This window comes from Seriola lalandi, unplaced genomic scaffold, assembly GCF_002814215.2.
Source record: "Seriola lalandi dorsalis isolate HSWRI2012SDOR001 ecotype SW California unplaced genomic scaffold, Sedor1 jcf7180002054959, whole genome shotgun sequence".
Taxonomy (NCBI): domain Eukaryota; kingdom Metazoa; phylum Chordata; class Actinopteri; order Carangiformes; family Carangidae; genus Seriola; species Seriola lalandi.
Window position 1 is genome coordinate 308,706 of NW_019525510.1, and position 18,065 is coordinate 326,770.

At 39.6% G+C, this 18,065-nt stretch overlaps 1 protein-coding gene across 3 annotated transcripts; it reads left to right on the plus strand.

Moving 5' to 3' along the window:
• Window positions 1–9,067: 9,067 nt before the first annotated feature.
• wt1b (WT1 transcription factor b) lies at window positions 9,068–17,689 on the plus strand. Of its 3 annotated transcripts, none has more exons than XM_023395239.2 (9): window positions 9,068–9,835; window positions 11,813–11,935; window positions 12,871–12,970; window positions 14,357–14,437; window positions 15,381–15,495; window positions 15,591–15,738; window positions 16,085–16,174; window positions 16,677–16,769; window positions 16,942–17,689. In XM_023395239.2, the coding sequence occupies exons 1-9, from the start codon at window positions 9,424–9,426 to the stop codon at window positions 17,061–17,063; spliced, it is 1,284 nt and encodes a 427-aa protein (XP_023251007.1). In that variant the 5' UTR covers window positions 9,068–9,423; the 3' UTR covers window positions 17,064–17,689. The 3 variants fall into 3 exon arrangements, with proteins under 3 accessions (XP_023251007.1, XP_023251008.1, XP_023251009.1); XM_023395240.2 differs by having other exon boundaries at window positions 16,677–16,760; XM_023395241.2 differs by having other exon boundaries at window positions 15,381–15,444.
• The last annotated feature ends 376 nt before the right edge of the window (window positions 17,690–18,065 follow it).

Sequence of the window (18,065 nt, forward strand, 5' to 3'; positions counted from 1 at the left end):
GGCCCACAGCTTTCCAACCCGGAAACACTGCCAGTGTCACAGGGCAGCACTCTTCCATCATACACTCTCTGACCTATGGGTCCACATATTGGCTGTCTGTACCAAATGGGATCCTGTGCATTGTTACTATGTCAGGTCACTGAGATTGAGGTGAGTGAGGTGAAGAGGGTAAGTGGAGCTGGAGTTCACCCTAAAACTATGGAGTCAGGTTACTAACATTTGAGGTGTTGAACAGGCTGGAGATACTGTGGAGTTTTTTTCCATTTCAAAGGTGCACTGCAGCTCACAGTTCATCTGTCAAGAAACTATGGAGACACAGCATGCCATGTAATAATTCCTTGAAAGTCCAATTGTCACATATTTCCCGCAGTAGTTACAGTTAGGGAACTGAATTGAGTTGTGTTCAGCCGCATAAATGCCTTAAAATAGTGTGCAGAGGGGAACTGGCTGCTGGAGGCTTTCACCATAGAGTGGTGGTGTGATGCGTCATTCTGTTGGGAAGACAAGTGCCTGGTACCAAATCCCACCCTCGTATGCTGTCATGGCAAAAAATTTATAGCTGCTTCCCCACAAGTGTGCTTGTGTAACTTTGAGGCTTTCATTATCTGATTAACAGCTGTTGTCAAGTGCCTGGTGTATTTCAAGTCCAGAATAAGAGTTTTGGAGGCTTTGAAGCTCCAGGTGCATATGAGACATTGTTTTTGTCTCTTTTAAAGGTCTTTAAAATGCCACAGTGTGTTATGATGCTTAATAGTCTTTATAATATTTATGGTAGAATGTCCTGAAAATAGCATGGATATTGCACTAAAGAAAAACCTTTAACTACGAGGAGACTGTACCTGGTACATATATTAAACAATGATTTGTCTGTTTTATATCATTCTAAATCTAACCCGGCAATGCAGTCCTTATATGAACAGAATTAGATTAACTCAAAAAGAAAAAGAAGAAAAAAGACTGTGAGAGAAGCTGAAAAAGAATCAATTTTATTTAGTTTTGTTTTGTTCATTAATATACTTGGTTTTGACCTTATGTTTATAGGGATACACACTCAGCTGACAGTTTATTAGGTACACCTTGCTAAAACTAATGCAGTCTAGTACAATACTACAATAAGGCCTACATTCATGACGGTTATGATGTTCAACTGTACCACAAATTACATTCTCCACAATCGCTATAAGTAAGTATTTATCCACCTCTATGTATATCCTTCCTCTGTATTAGTCTACTAAATTATTATTTGTTTAGGTGTAGGTCTGAAATATTTATATTTTTTCAGTGTGTCTAAAATGACCTCATCCGTGTTTGTTTGATTGTTAATAGCACACGCTGTTCCTAAATTGCTGGCAAATTGCCCAAAGATTGCTCAAAGATAAATGACTGTGTTAAGAGTAAGTTGAGCCCAGGTGTCTGCTTTTTCCCTGTCAGCCAGCCAAGCGGTAAGTATCCATGTAAACCAGTCTCATGGTCATCATCCAACATGGCTGCCTAGCTTCCACCCTCTAATTGTCTGGTTCCCACAGTTCTGCCTGCCTTCACAATCTCTGAAAAATCCCCTTGCTCAGGCTCATCTATCAGCCAGTGACCTTGTCAGGCTGCATCGCATGAGTAACTTCCCTACTTCCCTAGGTGGAGCGAATGGCTTGTTAATTACTTATGAACTGACACACCCTCCCCACACGCAGACATGTACACACAAATACAAGAAACAAATAAACAAATGAAGCCAAAATCTGAAACAGAGGTGAGTCAAGAGTCCACTGTGGCCAAAGGCATTCAAAATCCCATGGGGTCCTTCTGATGGACTGTTATTGTCCACAGCTGCAGAGATGTATTATAACCTCTTACATACTCCTTAGTTCTTCAGTTATTCTGAATATTTTAGTATATATGACTGTCACCCAACTGTTGAAATAATTACTTATATTACTTATTATTATATTACTGAATTACTTGTACCTCATTATTCCTATATTTAGATTTGGGCTTGTGAGCCAATAAACACTTATTTATACAAGCTACATGCTTAGAACAGTGCTAACAAGTAATACAGTTGTTACATCATGTTAAAGAGGAGCAGTTGCAGTCATTAACCTTGACCTTACAATCCACACTCTGCCGTACATTTACCCACTGTCATTTATTCCCTAATTCTTCTCATTATTTTTCACTACCTAAGAATAACCCTAGAGCTGTAAATAATAGTTGTTGTACTGATTAGTCAAGAGACAGAAAAATAATTGGCAACTATTTTGATAATCAATTAGCTGATGAGAAAGTCATCTTTCATGCAAAATTGCTTAACATTCCCCTGTTCTGGGTTTCCAATTGCAAGGATTTGCTGCTTTTCTTTGTCATACGTGATAGTGAGTTCAAAATATCTTCTGTTGGTTGGACAAAACAAAGAATTTGATGGCGTAACCCTGGGCTTTGGTATCTTGATGGGCATTTTTGTTTTTACCATATACGGATATTTGATAGATAAATTAATTAATTGATCAACAAAATAGCTGTCGGATTAATGGATTATGAAAAAGGTTTTTGGTTCTCTAAATAGCTCTAAATAACTCTGCAGTGTTGTAGCCTACATGTTAAAATCCGGCCGCATGCCTCTAAACAAAGTTGCTCTAGTGGCCTTTTTAGCCTCTTTGTTTGGTCTGTATTTGTTTCATAGCTTGCACATCTACTGTATGATTGGGTCTGCCTACTTTTCTCACACCATTGCGGAGACCAAACCAGAGCTAAATGGGGAGCTACTATTGCTCTTACAATTATCAGGAGGCCAGAAACACAACTTCAAATGAATGGTTATGTTGCTCTGTGTCTGTGGATTGTAAAATATCACAAATGTTTGCTAAGTGGTTAGTCACAACAACTTCATTAGCTGGATAAATGTTGTGGCTGTGTATCTGTCACTGTTTTTTGATGTTTTTCTATCCCACACTCACAACAAGTTAACATATGCAGCTTTAATAACGCCAAAGCTCATTCCGTGCGCATAGAAAAAAATGCTGTATCACTCAAACATAGGTGTGTGCTAGTCTTACTGAATGCCTGTGGTCTACTGTGATAGCTGTTTCATCCCTGTGATCACTTATCTCCTCAACCACCAGATGATTCAACTAGAATTTTATTGTTCTTTACTATATACCTCCAAGAGCTTACTTGGCTGAAATGTACACACCTTCTGCAGGGAAAACTCACGCATGACCAGAGAGAGAAGGTTGGTACTTGAAATACCACTGTCATCTTGCCATATCACTTAATGACCAGCTTCATATCACACCAAAGACTGCAGCAATCAATCAAAGGGAGTTTGCATTTTTGGTGTTGAGCTATCTGAGGTCGTTAATCCCCCTATGCGGAATGTGTATGCTCTGTTTCAACCTAATGGCAGCAGGAAAAAAAAAAAAAACAGTTACAGTCTTCCAGGAATTCTGATGTTCCTGTCTGGATCGATTGAGTCACTGCAGAAGGACTGGAGCTTGTTAATGATGGAGTGGTCTCTTGTTATCAGAGTGTTTATATTACACACACTCACAGGCTAGGAGCAGCAATAAAATTTTCAAAGGAATGGTCAAACAAAGGCTCAAATTTATTTCTATTGGGGATATGTTGCACAATATTTGGCTTGAAGCTATAGATGCCACATCTCAGAAAGACTAATTAGAGGCATGTTAAACTGTGTGACCCTTTTCTTTTAAGATACCGTTTGGACCATTTTATCAGTGCTGATAAATACAATTCTGAAGACTCAAAACAGACAACAATTTACATTTTTTATCATTGATGACTCAAAAAAAAAAAAAGACAAAGAAAAGACAAAAAAGACAAAAAAGACAGAAGACAAAAAGACAAAAGACAAAAAAAGACAAACATTTTTTTTAAAAAGCATGAAAACTTTTTTTTTGCAAATGAACAAAATGATTTTCAACTTTTTATTTTATCTATACTATTTTTAATACAAAACCTTAAAGCACATTGTTTCATTGGGCCTGAGAAAGTTGCAGTAAAGTGGCATTTCCCCATAGTCAAAAGTTTACAGTCACACTCTGCCCTGGTTGTGGTAATTTGTCATAAGAGTCATCCTGTAAACATTTACTCGTCTAGCCTCAGAATGAGATGTAAGGGTATGACAACACAGCATCTACAGTAACCACTGGAGATATCTGAAATGTTTTCTGATGACTGCATACGCCCCAGCCACAGCTGCTAGGGTGTGACAGTGTGGAAGAGGCTGTGGCTTACTGTAAAGAGCTGATAAGGGCTGGCCTTGATCCTGACACATAGACACCTGCTGAGAAACAAAGTGAATTATTCAGCAAAATTCAACAGGACACTTTTAACACAACTGATGTACAGTGGGATAATTGATGGTCTTGATTCAAATGTTGTGGTTCATGCAATTTTATGCAGATTTTCAAAAGACAAAAGACCGACATAGGCAATAGACAAATACCATCTACATAAAAAGAACTTTTTGCCACAGTGATGTCATAGCAAACTGTGAATACAAGCTGCTGAGTGGGTAAAACTGTTCACAGCCTCCACAGTCAGTTACATCAAAATAAAATCCAGTATTAACACTAATCAATTGATTCAGCTAAACAATCGATTCAGCTAATTTTAATGGAGCTAGACACTGTTAGCATCTGGTTTCACTTGGTAATGGTCCATAACAAATATGTAGGCTACTGCAACAAAAGTAGCTAATTTAGGCGACTGGTCTTATGTATCTACAAGGTTAGCAGTGGGGGCTAATCATCTTGGAATATGGATTGATGGAAACACAAACTGAAAAACTAACAACTGCACTCTCTGAAAATTATTAGATGCTTCATGTTCTGTATTTTTCTTCTTGTCAACAAACTTCATTAAAAAAATCCCAACAATGAATCTATCCAACTAACCATTACTGTCTGTGTAGCCAAAACCTGATACAGCTTACTCCTCTATGCTGTAGACTTTCAACTATGAAAAACACATCACTAAGGCCACACTGTTGCACTGGGTGACATATTCCTTCATTATGACAAACATAAACACTGTAGTATACTGTTCTGCTATCATAAATACTCTCACCAAATGTGTATTAATCCACAGTTGAAAATAGTTCCAAACAAACACGCAATTTACTCCTGTTTGAGTAATCTTATTCAAGTTAAAATTAATTACCTTTTTCTAAATGAAAGCATATTTATGACCTGATTTTAAAAGTTTATTTATATTCAGAAGGAACCAGTTGGCTTGAATGCCACAGAGGGATTTGTTGACAATATCACCAGCTCTTTCCGATTAATAACTTTCAGTGTGATGTAGTTCTTTATTTTGATCTGAGTGTTAAGATTCCTCAGCTTAAAGTATTTTCTCTTGCATTTGATCCAGGAGCATCCAGCTTGTAAAATGAAAGTAAATGCACATGGGAGAGAGTGGGATCTTGGGTCATGGGACAGAGACGAAAGGTGATAATCAACATGAAAGAGAACTGGTGTGTGAAACATCACTGGACTAGTGTTGTGTCTGACACATGAACCATGGAAATGCTCGCTCTCCCACAGATCCTTGTTCTCTGTTTCTTATCTGCAGTCTGATATGCAACACTTTGAAGTCTCAGAGTTGATATGAGAGGGAATTGAAAACGGATGGTTGTTGATGTTTTCTATGTGTGTCATAGGGAAGAGGAGTAGTGTATGAAAATTAAATTTCAGGTATAATATTATATAAATGTTTCCAAATGTATACTTGTTACCTCAAAGACCAGAAACCTGTCTGTCACAAACCCCAGACAGTGTAATGAGAGAGTATTAGAAGAAAGAGGAATATTATTCTGCCTCAGTTTTGTTTGTAACAGTAACATTTCCTAGAGGCCACAGGAGATGGGAGGAAAATGATGAAACAATATGACACTGCTATTGTGTTTGCTATCTGTTTGTTTCCATACCCACACAGAAAAGTGAAGGACTGAGCTTTTTTTATGCCACTCTCAGCACTTCAAAACAACACCTGTTGCTCTTTGGACGTCCCCTCCCACAGTCTGTGCTGATGATCAAATCATAGCCATTTTAATACTGATTACTAATGTTTTAAAAATGTAAATAAATCATGTCCTTTTAAATCACCAACGCTCTTGATTTAAAAAGCAGCAGCTTAATAAACTGTCTATCTTCAGATGCAGTAGCATGAATGGAGATGATTATTAAAATGGAAAAAGTAATTTCTTTTTCATGTGTCCTGCCAAGTCACATATCTGTGTAGTTTATCATGTGTCTCTCTGGCTGGAACAAACCCTTCTCAAATTCCCTCTTACTCATCATGCTGTAGAAAGTTTGACTCTAGTGTATTTCTTGTTAAAGGTCAGAGGCAGTATTGACTATTTCCCTTCCTCAGCACAGAGATGTTGTTTTAAACCCTGAGTTAACCAGAGATTGAGCTGTATTTGGGGACTCCCATCCGTCATAGGGGCTGAAAGGGTTGTTTTCTCCCGGCCCCATCACCTTTGATGCATCCCTGCTAAAGACTCCACTGGGGAAGGCACGACCAGCATTTGCCTTGGCTCAGAGGCACTGCGTATTCATTTGCTCTCGCTGATTTTTGGCAAGATACTTTTAATTGTGCCACAACCTTTTGTCCATGTAGTACATTATTTTTAAGTTTCTGTTTGTTTGTAGTGGGTGGACCACAGAAGGGTTTTTTCAGATTGTTTTGGGACAAATTAATTTTCTTTGCTACTATTTGGAAGTCAGCTACGTGGACATCCACTGAATGTCTGTGTTCCCCAGAGATACGGGCCTGCCTTTGCCCTCGTTTATTTGCCAGAATGGAACAAGTCAGAGAGTGCTTTATCTTCTCCATGACCACGAACCATCTAGATGAATCTGTGTTTAGCTTTTAGAGGATATGGCTGTTATAATGGATGTCATCAGATACACTTGGAATATTTGATTATTATATAATTCCTTGTGTTATTGTGTGTTAAATTACCAGGATGCTTTGGAGTGCCTCCCTCCATACCTTTTCAATGTCAGACTCTGAACCAGTAGCACGGTTGTTCACCATCCAGTAATCAATACACAAAACATTGCTGTATCTGTAGTCTGATGTGGCACTGAGGGATAGATCAGTGACATTGTGCAACAATGACCGACAAGACAACAACAGTAGTCTCTGTTAATGCTACCGCAGCAGTTTTTCAGGCTGATTTCATCATTCTCACAGTGATTTTAAACTTAGACTCTCTCTCTCTCTCTCTCTCTCTCTCTCTCTCTCTTTCTCCCTTTCTCCTTTTGCATCCATTTTACCATGTCTTTACCCATTTCAAGTGTCCTTTCCCCACCCTCCAGTTTTTAAAAAAAAGTTGAATTAGGGGTCCTCTATGTTTACTGGAATCCTAGACTAATATTCCAGATGGTGATGAGAGGATGTGGCTCACACTCCTCACTTCCCTTGTACTGGATTTTTAACAGCATCTCAAAATGATAATCAAAATGATATCATAAAATGAATGAAATCGCTTTGTAAAACTACTTCACCAATGGATAATTTATCATTATCTACCATGTTCTGGTCTACATTGTAATGGTGTCCAATGGGTCGTTAATTCAGGGGTTAATAAAATGATTTGAATTCACACGGCTTGAGACTTAGACTCCAAAATCAAGTGAAGACAGCAATAAGTGCAATTTGTGTATCAAACGTTTGGCCTCATCACAGGTCAACTATAACTGACTGTTATGCGACACCGAATGTAGCCTAATGTGTTTTTTTTTTTTCTAAAAGAAGCATTGATTTGCAACACATTGTCACTGTTTCAGACTTTAAAGGAAAGGAGGAACCCAAGTGCTGATATGACAAATATTATAATGTTAAAAGATCCACAGCAGCTGTCTTGAATTTTACAGGCATATTTCAAGTTACTGCATTCCTCTGTAGTTCCACATTGAGTTAAGCTTGAGTTAAGGTCAAAACCCCTATCTCTTAAGTGCTCGTGCACACACACACACGCACAGACAGACACAGTCCCCCTCTCCTCTACTAATAAATAATTATCCTTTTGTGTGATGTGGCTTTGCTCCAAGGCTGTGCAGTTTCTCCGAATTGCTTTTAGCAAAGCAGCACTATTATGAAAACGAGAAAATTCATAAAGAGATGCAGTTTATAGTATATTTTCTTGCATATTTAATTAGTTTTACATATATTGAATCTGTTCATTCAGTAATTGTGATTCGATCCAGCACTGTCTTTTGTAAACATGTCATTGAGAAAAAAACACATATCCAATATGCAGAAAAAAAAAATGTCCTAACTTTGGATTTGGACTTTGGACAATATTAAAAAAATACAGATACAACCTTACCAAACCTCTTCTGGTACTTTCTGACTCACCTATTTTTTATTTTTCCCAGCTCTTCCTTTTATGTTGTTGCCTCATCCCGTTAGAAATGCATTTTGAAAGTGGGGTATATTTCAGTTCATACATGAGTCAGAAGAGTCAGAAGTGATGCTGATGAATATCTGAGCGAGACAGGTCAATAGTGTAGAGAGAACTCTCTCAGTGTAGCTTTTTTTTAAATTACATTTTTGAAAATCTTTCATTAAGCTTTCAATATGAAATTTGACATAGTTGTATATGTTAAGATATCCAGACTTGTAATGCATTCACACTGGAGATGGAACATTTACATTTTAGAAATACAGTTAATAAGACAGCAGCCTAATGAGGACTTTAATCCACTACTCTCACTAACTACATATGCAGCTGTTTCATGCTTTAAGCCCTTCACCACAGCCCCTCATTGTCAGAGGAATTAAAGAAAAACACCTCTCTCCTTTGTGCACACACATATTCATACACACTAATGCAAATATTCATTATCAGAAACACTTGAACTTGAACAAAGAATGAAGAGTTACATCCGCCTAGGCAAATGTGACATTAGTCAGAATTTATTAAGAAGTTCAGTACGTGCTGGCCAGGGAGTCATCCTCTTCTCACTCTCCTTCGCTCCTCCCCCTGTCCAATGAGTTACGCTGTTTTTGAGACTTGAGGAGAGTAAGGAAAGCCAGACATTATAGAGACAGAGGGACAAGGCACTGTTACCCTCACAGACTCACACTACAAACCCACTGCAGCTACCCGGGGAGCTTGAACTTTGGTATCCAGATTTTGGTCATCATCACAGGTTCAGATAATATTATTGTTCAGTTCATCACTTGAGGTGGAAAAGATGACTCCTATAGTGTATTGTGAGCATTGAAGTTTGTCTCTGCAGAAAAGTTTGCTCCATGCTTATTGCTTCTTCAGGCAGTGTTTTTGTTACGCTCTTAGGATTTTATTCCTGTGTGATTTTTTGATTCCTCGTCGGGCTCCTCCATTGGAATACCATCACCTCTCCTTTGAAGTGTCTGGAACTGCCTGCACCAATGCTGACTGAACCGTATGGAGCCATGTCCATGGGGTCAGATGTTCGAGAACTGACCCTCTTACCTCCAGCGCCTCCTGTGCCGTCTTTACCCGGAGCTGGTGGCGGCTGTGGGATGTCTGTTGGCAGTGGCCAGTGGACCCAACTGCTGGACCTTCACCCTAGCTCTCCCTACAGCTCCCTGCCCTCCCACCACTCCCTCATCAAGCAGGAACCAGGTTGGGGGACCACTGACTCCATAGAGGACCCCCACTGTGGACTTGGGGCCTTCACAGTGCACTTCTCAGGCCAGTTGTCAGGCCCCTGTCGGGTCGGGGCCTTCGGAGAACCAAGTGCAGGTCAACCCAGGGTGTTTCCCAATGGAACCTACCTGCCCGGCTGTGTGGACAGCCCCCCAGCACCCAGGAACCAGGGTAAGCATGCCGATCATCAGTCCCACTTCTGTCTCCTCTCATTGGCTTAGTGATGTAGGGACCGCGAAACATGAGCAGTTGTTTTCACACATGAAATACAGGGTTTATTCCAGACAGTTTTTTTCTACATTTCCTGCTGCATGTGTTCATGATGCGACTCCGTGTTTAGGGTTTGTCAACAGTGTTGTGTCTGAGCAGGATGTTATGTGCTATGTGTGTACTGGGTCATTCTGTCCCATGTGAGGAATAGGCTTGAGAGCTTTCCGGTAATAGTCTGGCAGAGATCTCTAATAGTTCCTTTAATGCTTTTCAGCAGAAATTTCACCGTCAACCACTGGCAGAGTCATAACAACTGTTAAATTTTATTGTATTGAATTCATACTTCAGAAAAAAAGTACTTAGGTAGATCATTCATATGGTTTCATTGGGATTTATTACTGCATTATTTTCATTTTTGTCAAATGCCATGACTGTAATCATAAACTTTCAAGTGGTAACTCTAATGCATCCATCTAAAGTGCTTACCTATGCAGGATATACATTCAAAGTATTTTATGATGTTGGGATAACTTTACCAAGTACCCATGGGTAGAAGATCACCAAAGCGATGGGGTTGTTTTGATCCATTGTTTTTATCTTAGTTTTAATTCTATATAACTGTTGAGGTATTTACCCAAATTAATCTGGTATGGGTGTGAACAGTAGCTCTACTTTAGCTCATTTTGAATTATGTGTCACTAATAATATGTATCATTTGTAGTTTTCACTATCGTGCACATTGTTTTGTACAACTAACAATACATTTGTGATAGTCTTAAGGTAAAACTTGATCTCCTCTAACACCAGAAGTGGTAATGTAAATAACACTAGGTCAAAACAACCCATCAATACTGGGTTAAGTTACCCCAGTAATGCCTAAATACCAACCAAGTTAATAAAAAAATACACACATGAAAAATAATGAATAACCTGTTGAGCTGGCACAGTCAATGTTGCCGTGGGCATACAAGCTGAGGAAAGAAATCTGAAGTGATGACTTACTGCCATGATCAATAAAGGTCAGAGGGGGTTCAGATGCTTTGTTATCTGGAATCTAAATCTGGAATCAAACTTAATATGTGTTTCCTGTGCAGTGTTAACACACAGATATGTCATCTACACATTTATTGTCTGTTGGGGCTTATTACTCAAAGGTCAGAGGTTTAAACCTGTATGTGTCTGCTGATGTGACGTTTAAAAACAGCACGCAGCGAGTCGTCTTCACTCAGTGGAAAGTAGTTTTTGATGAAGTGATAAAATACTCAGCGTAACTTTCTGCAGACCGCAGGGATTTAAGTAAGAGTTTGTGAGTCATTTTTCTTTGAAACTTTTCAACAGCTGTCTGACTGACTTGGCCTGACTCAGGACATAGCAAACCATCCATGCTGAGTGTGAATGTCAAATAAAGATGCATCGCATGTGGTTGTTTGATTGATTTAATGTAGTTTTATCAAGTTTAACATTCTGCTTTAACTTGCTATTTATTTTATATTAGAAAACATATATAATGTGTTTTGCAATGTGTATTGTTATTTCAATAGCGATACATAACATTCCCATTTTTGCCATTTAATAAATGTAATAAAGTTAGAATACATGCAATTCCTTACTTCTCAGTGTTGTTTTTATTATATTCTACCGTAGCTCATTTCAGTTCATCAGTGGTGTGTTTGCCAAATTTATTTTTCCACCTGCCATAAATTTTACAAACCACAAAGCCAAAGATAGATGTTACAAGGAAAGAGGATTTAGTAGTCTGATGAATGTCTCTCTGTAGTAACCCTGCCAGGCACTTAGAGCTACTGACCAGATACTGGAGACTTTGCAAACTTCATAATGTTTTCAGTCATTTGTAAGATGGTGATCTAATGACTCAACAAGGGGGGAAAAAAATAATTTTAACTTTCCATTACCTCTCTTTTTGTTTTCTCTTTTCAGGTTATGGAGCAGTGGGTTTAGACAGCAACCCCAGTTGTGGTCTCACTCCGTCTCACCACACCCCTCAGCTCCCCAGCCTGTCCTTCAAACACGAGGACACACTGTCGCCGCCAAACAACATAGGTAACTGTCTGCATCGTGACATCTTTTCAACAAAATTGTCTCGCCGACTGGAAGGCTGTCATGTCACAGCAAGGTTACATAAGTAACCTGTCATTTTTCATATCACAACAGAATCGCTGTCATCCATTTTCCTTCATCACTCTCCATCTCTGTTCCACACACATTCATATACACGGACATACATAAACACACTCTCCCTCTCGCTCTTTAAGCATAATAGTGTATATGGTTAATGAGTCTGGAAATGATAAATTGAGGAAACAGCTAATGGGACTCTGCTGGAATGTCAAAAACTGTCTGGGGACCAATACACTATATGAACCTGAAAAGGACCATTGTTTCTAATTGAGGTGTTCTCTCTTTGAAAAGCAGAGCTGTGACTCTGTCTTTGAAATGAGCTATTATTATATTATTATTATATTGTATAAATATATTTTTAGGAGAAGTAATATATTTTTACTTGTGTGTGTTTTGTCTGTGTGTTCTGAGAGAACATTTAATAATACAAAATATTTTTGTGCAAGATGATTCTTGGGAAGCTTCTCAGCCTAATATTAGGATTTAGTGAGCTGTTGTGGGACAATGGATAGTCTGCAGCTGGACTTTGACGACTCTAATTAGGAACAATTGTAATAATTCATGAATCATTTAAGTCATGTTTTTAGCTAAAAATGTCAAACATCCACTGCTTCTAGCTTCTCAAATGTGAATATTTGCCTGTTTTCTTGGCCTTGTGTGATAATTGAATGACTATCTTTGTGTTTAAAAGTGTTGATTGGAAGCAATCAGCTTCTGTGAAAAGGCATTTCTCACTATTTTCAGACATTCCATAGACCAGACAATTAATCATTAATGAAATAAATTATTGGCAAATTATTCGATAATATTAATTGTTAGCTGCAGTCTTATTTTGAAGCAAATTTCTATATTTTCAGTTGACCAGCAGTACCCGCCTCCTCCTCCCATGTTTGGCTGCCACAATCCTTCAGAGTCGTGTCCGAGCAGCCAGGCTCTGCTGCTGAGAAACTACAACAGGTACAATTATTTGTCCCCATGCGTTTATTGTCGCTATATTTGACTCTTGCTCCCTTCAATCTCCCTTCAGCACAAATTCCCCTCTTCCCACATGGTTTTCAGGCGTCTCACTCAGCAATTAATGTCAGATTCTTTCCAATGACACCACACGCAGCTTGTTTACTTGATGGTAATTTTTGGAAGTGTGAATTCTCTCTAATCCTGTGTTAAACCCTGCGTCTGCCTCTGCACTGTCTGGATTGTGAATCCTAATTTGTTCTGAGGTTAAGTGCTGCCCACTGCTGCTCAGCAGGCCAAAACAAACACTGAGTGATTTACTGCTGATGTGTCTGAGTCCACCCTGAGGAAAAATGAGGAGAAAAGTAAAAGAGACAAGCTCAGTGAAAGTGAGTTTAGTGAGGGGGGGGGGTGGCAGTTAGGACGAGGGAATCAGCTTATTTTAACCTCTGGATGTGTTTCCAACTTGTTTTCATTTTGATGCGAAACATCTCAAAGGGCAAATTAGGATGAAATTCTTTGCATGCTGCCCTGTGATGTTGTTGGAGAGAAGGAACATGTGCAACCCAAATACTGGAACAGCACTTGATAAGACGGGGGAAGGCTTCACTGTTGTTAGTGCTTATGGCGTGAACTGGAAACCCTCAGACCAACACAGAAAACATGCACACACATACACACACACACACACACACACACACACACACACACACACACACACACACACGCACACACACACACACACACACTGTCAGATATCAGTGAGTCTTTCCACAGTTTAACATAGTTCAGAACTGATTAGCGAACCATCATGATCCTTCCCTCAAGGACTTCTCAAGGAATGCCGTCCAGAATTCCCCCGAAACTGTTCCCCACCTTTAATGATACTGAGGACAGAGTGATGTCATGCATTGGTCCATGGTGTACTAGGCACGGAGGCGCTCACCCCCACAGAGTGCACAATGGCATGTCCAAGTGTGTGTGTTTCTGTACTACGTGCGTGTGTGTGTGTGTGCACACTAGTGTGATCTGCCAAGGTAAAGAATGGCTCAGAGCCCATGTTTTTTAATGAAGCCAGTGAGGAGTGTGGTGGGTGGACAGGATGTGTTAATAAGCCAACCGTGTGGAGTTCCCCCTGAATGAAACGTCTTCATTATCCATATAAGGGAAGATAAATGACAGAAAGAATGCTGTAACATAAAAATTTTCAGTGTTGTCTAATTTCTGCATTTTCCCAAAAGAACTTATTAATTATAAAAAAGAATAATAAAACAGAAACTCACACAGTGTAAACTCAGAGCTCACCTTATTCCATAACCTTTTCATTCACTAATGTATTAACATATGTCGTTGCCTTGAAATTTCACAAACTGCTTGTGTTTCACTCAGTGATAACGTATACCAAATGGCGTCTCAGCTGGAGTGTGTAACGTGGAATCAAATGAACAGCCTGGCATCTTCCATGAAGAGGTGAGCTTCTTTTCTTTACATAATACATCTAATGTATTCTTGAGTCCTGACCAGCGTTTGTGGTGGAGGAGGAAGAGGAAGATTTGACCAGATGGCTGTTGGCCTACTGCCTGGGGAAATCAGGAAGCGGAGAGGAGCATGATAGTGTGTGTGTGTGTGTGTGTGTGTGTGTGTGTGTGTGTGTGTGTGTGTGTGTGTGTGTGTGTGTGCGTGCGTGCGCGTGTGTGCAGTCTTGTACTTTTACAACATTCTTTAAAGACTGTTTTGAGTTTTTACTAAGTTAGGACATTTTGATAGGCACTCACTCCTTAAATTTGCTTTTAGATTTAAAGCCCGTAAAACCTTGACTTTGAATCTCAAATACTTTCTAAACATTAGATATTAAGAACCAATCAATCAACAATCAAAGCAAAGTTAAAAAAAAAAATTGTTCAATATAATTTTGCAATTAAAACTCAAAAACTCAGCTGGACTGCTTCATCAGGACTGATTTAGATATGGCTAAACCCTGACTGATGCAGGGAAGGACATGATATCCTCTCCATGTCAAATCATTGGGCAGAGCAACACAGACGAAGACACAAATACAGAGATTTCTCACGTGAAATAACCAAAACTGTTTTATATTTGGCAAAAAATAATGTGCTCATGTAGGATCCCAACACTTGAAACTAAATATGTTTCCAGGGCCTTTAAGCTCATGTTAAAGTTAGTCATGTAGTTGTGATGTCTGTTAGCTGTGAAAGAGAGAAAGACTTGTGTGTAATTTCTCTCAAACAAATTGTACACAAGTGAGATTATGGCTTTATTGTGTTTTCAATCTTGACAATCTTAATGGTATGATCAGAATCTGTCATTAACCTTTCATACTGTGCCCACCGTAACAGTTTTGCACAAAAACTTTTCAATGTTTTAATCAATTTGTAATTTTGCCTCTGTCCAGCGGAGGCCATACAACCAGCTATGACAGCGACCCCACAGTCCCAGTCCCACCTCCACCCATGCTTGTGAGTGCGCAGTACCACATACACACACACAGTGTCTTCAGAGGACTGCAGGTCAGTTGACATGCATGCAGTTTATACAGACTAACAGTAAATAAACACACATATTGAAGCCCTGTTTAATCTTTTTCTTCTTCTCTTTCTTAAAGGATGTCAGACGTGTACCTGGCATTGCTCCTCCAGTTGCGAGGTCCTCAGAGACCAATGAGAAGCGTCCATTTGTATGTGCTTATCCTGGCTGCAGCAAGAGATACTTCAAACTGTCACATCTGCAGATGCATGGCCGCAAACACACAGGTGAAATGACACCGGTGATTTACACCACTGCTCAGGCCTCAGCTTCTCTTCATAAATCACAATGACAAACTCATGCAGACAATAAAAGTTCAGTGAAAAGACAAAAAAGGGATGGTGTATCGTAAGGAAGAAAGGAGAGTTGTTATGCTCAGGTTTTGAATGTGTGTAGCTGTGTGAGTGGAAACTAGATCAAGTCGCATAAATGGTGATTAAAAAATAAAAAAAGTGCTTAATTTTGACACGGTAATGGCACAGATGTGAAACTGAGCACAGGGAAAATACTAGTATCGATGATCTTGATATCTTGGAATGTGGGTGGTGATGATGATGATGGTTTATTTTGCAGGAGAGAAGCCTTACCAGTGTGACTTCACAGACTGTGGCCGCAGATTCTCTCGCTCAGACCAGTTAAAGAGGCACCAGCGCAGACACACAGGTACACTCACATCACCGCTGCTGTATCTGCACAGGAAAGCTCATTGCTTCAATTTTTTGTTTTTGGGAATTTGAAAATGATAGAAATCTGTAGGTATAGTTTACATCCCACAATTGGCCTATATAAAAACTTCAAAACACAAAATCTAGATATTATAAGCAGATTGTTGTGACCTGATATAATTAAATGGGACTTTTTGACCAACAGATAAATAAATAGTTAAAAGATTTAGTATTTCCCCACTAGAATTATATTCCTCAGAGTGTGGAGAAAGCCCTAAAAATGAACAGACAATATAAGAAATCCAAATAAACAAAAGATTTTAATGATTTTATTTTTCAATGTCTGATCAAAATTTTCCAAAGTGATTGTGGGTTATTGGATCAATCAATCTCCACAGTGATCAGTCCACCTAATCAAATATTTAACCTTTTGACCCTCACCCCACTCCCTTCACATTTCTGTCTCTGCCTCGACCACAACCGCTGCCATCTCTGTGTAGGAGTGAAACCCTTTCAGTGCGAGACGTGTCAGAGAAAGTTTTCACGGTCAGATCATCTTAAGACTCACACTCGGACTCATACAGGTAAAACAAGTGCGTATAACTTTATTTTCTACCTCTCCATTCCTCCATTTTTTTTTGTCATAATGGTCCCTCTGACTTTGAGTCAAGTACAGCAAAACAGCAGCTCGCATTCCGAAAAGGCTGAATTTCCTCTAAAGCAACGATTTCTATTGTTTTTCCTTGTTCATCCCCTCCTTGTCAGGTGAGAAGCCCTTCATCTGCCGCTGGTCCAACTGTCAGAAGAAGTTTGCCCGCTCTGACGAGCTGGTGCGCCACCACAGCATGCACCAGAGGAACCTGACCAAGCTGCAGCCTGCCATCTGAACAGCGACGAGAGGAGGAGGAGGAGGAGGAAGACGAAGAGGAAGGTGACAGTATGTCGTTCCAGCTAGTAGAGAAAGACGCTTGGAGCCTGGTCAGCGGTAACGGTGCCTTGTCAGACTTGCTGAACTGGCGGGCACAGCGGATGCCTCCCTCAGCCAGACAGAGGACGTCAGGAGAACAGACTCGCTGATGATCCACGAGATCTTCGAGACGCACCTCATCGAGCACTCGCTTATTTGACATTAAAACTCAGACTTTGAGAGGGTACAGTACCACAGTAATTCTGAGCCAAGAAGAAGATGTCTTTTTTTTTATGTGAGATGAGGAAAATGTTGACACACTATTTTGGAAATTTTAGTAACACTTGCACTGGCTTTCTTGTTTTATTGTTAAAATTGTGTCTCCTTGAAAATGTGCTGGACTGTGTAAACTGGATTTATGAAATGGACAAATGAAGCTGACCACGGAGAATCTTTGCTTTGGGGAATGTGAACATCTTTATACTCTTACAGTATACAGGATACTCACCAAAATTTCTTTGTATATATTTGTATTTGCTTACATCTATAGACATTCCTTTTGTACTTTCTATGTTTTTTCTGTAAGTTTATAAAATGTTGATTCACTTCGGTTTCAAGAGTAAAAGTGTGTGTACATGTGTGTGTGGGAGAGAGTTGTCAGGTTAAGAGGCCACCTGTGAGTGGTGGTGCTGGAGGGGTGAGGGCGGGTGACAGACAGTAAAACAGCACCCCACCGTGGCTCTGACAGGGTGCAGGTCTCACCCTCCTAAATCTCCGACACACATCTTCATAACTACGAACATCTGGAGCCCAGTAAATCTCATTAGAAAAGACACATACCTCAGTGTCAGCTGGCTGTACTTCATTGACTGCCCCCTTTCTGCATAGGCTGCACACACACACACACACACACACACATACACACACACACACACACACACATACACACACACAAACACACACACACACACACACACACATA

Excerpts from the sequence above, each read along its gene's own strand:
- wt1b (XM_023395239.2), top strand. The coding sequence starts at position 9,424 with ATGCTGACTGAACCGTATGGAGCCATGTCCATGGGGTCAGATGTTCGA. Across the intron at positions 14,438-15,380 it reads CTGGCATCTTCCATGAAGAG|CGGAGGCCATACAACCAGCT; the intron begins GTGAGCTTCTTT and ends GCCTCTGTCCAG. Across the intron at positions 16,770-16,941 it reads GACTCATACAGGTAAAACAA|GTGAGAAGCCCTTCATCTGC; the intron begins GTGCGTATAACT and ends CCTCCTTGTCAG.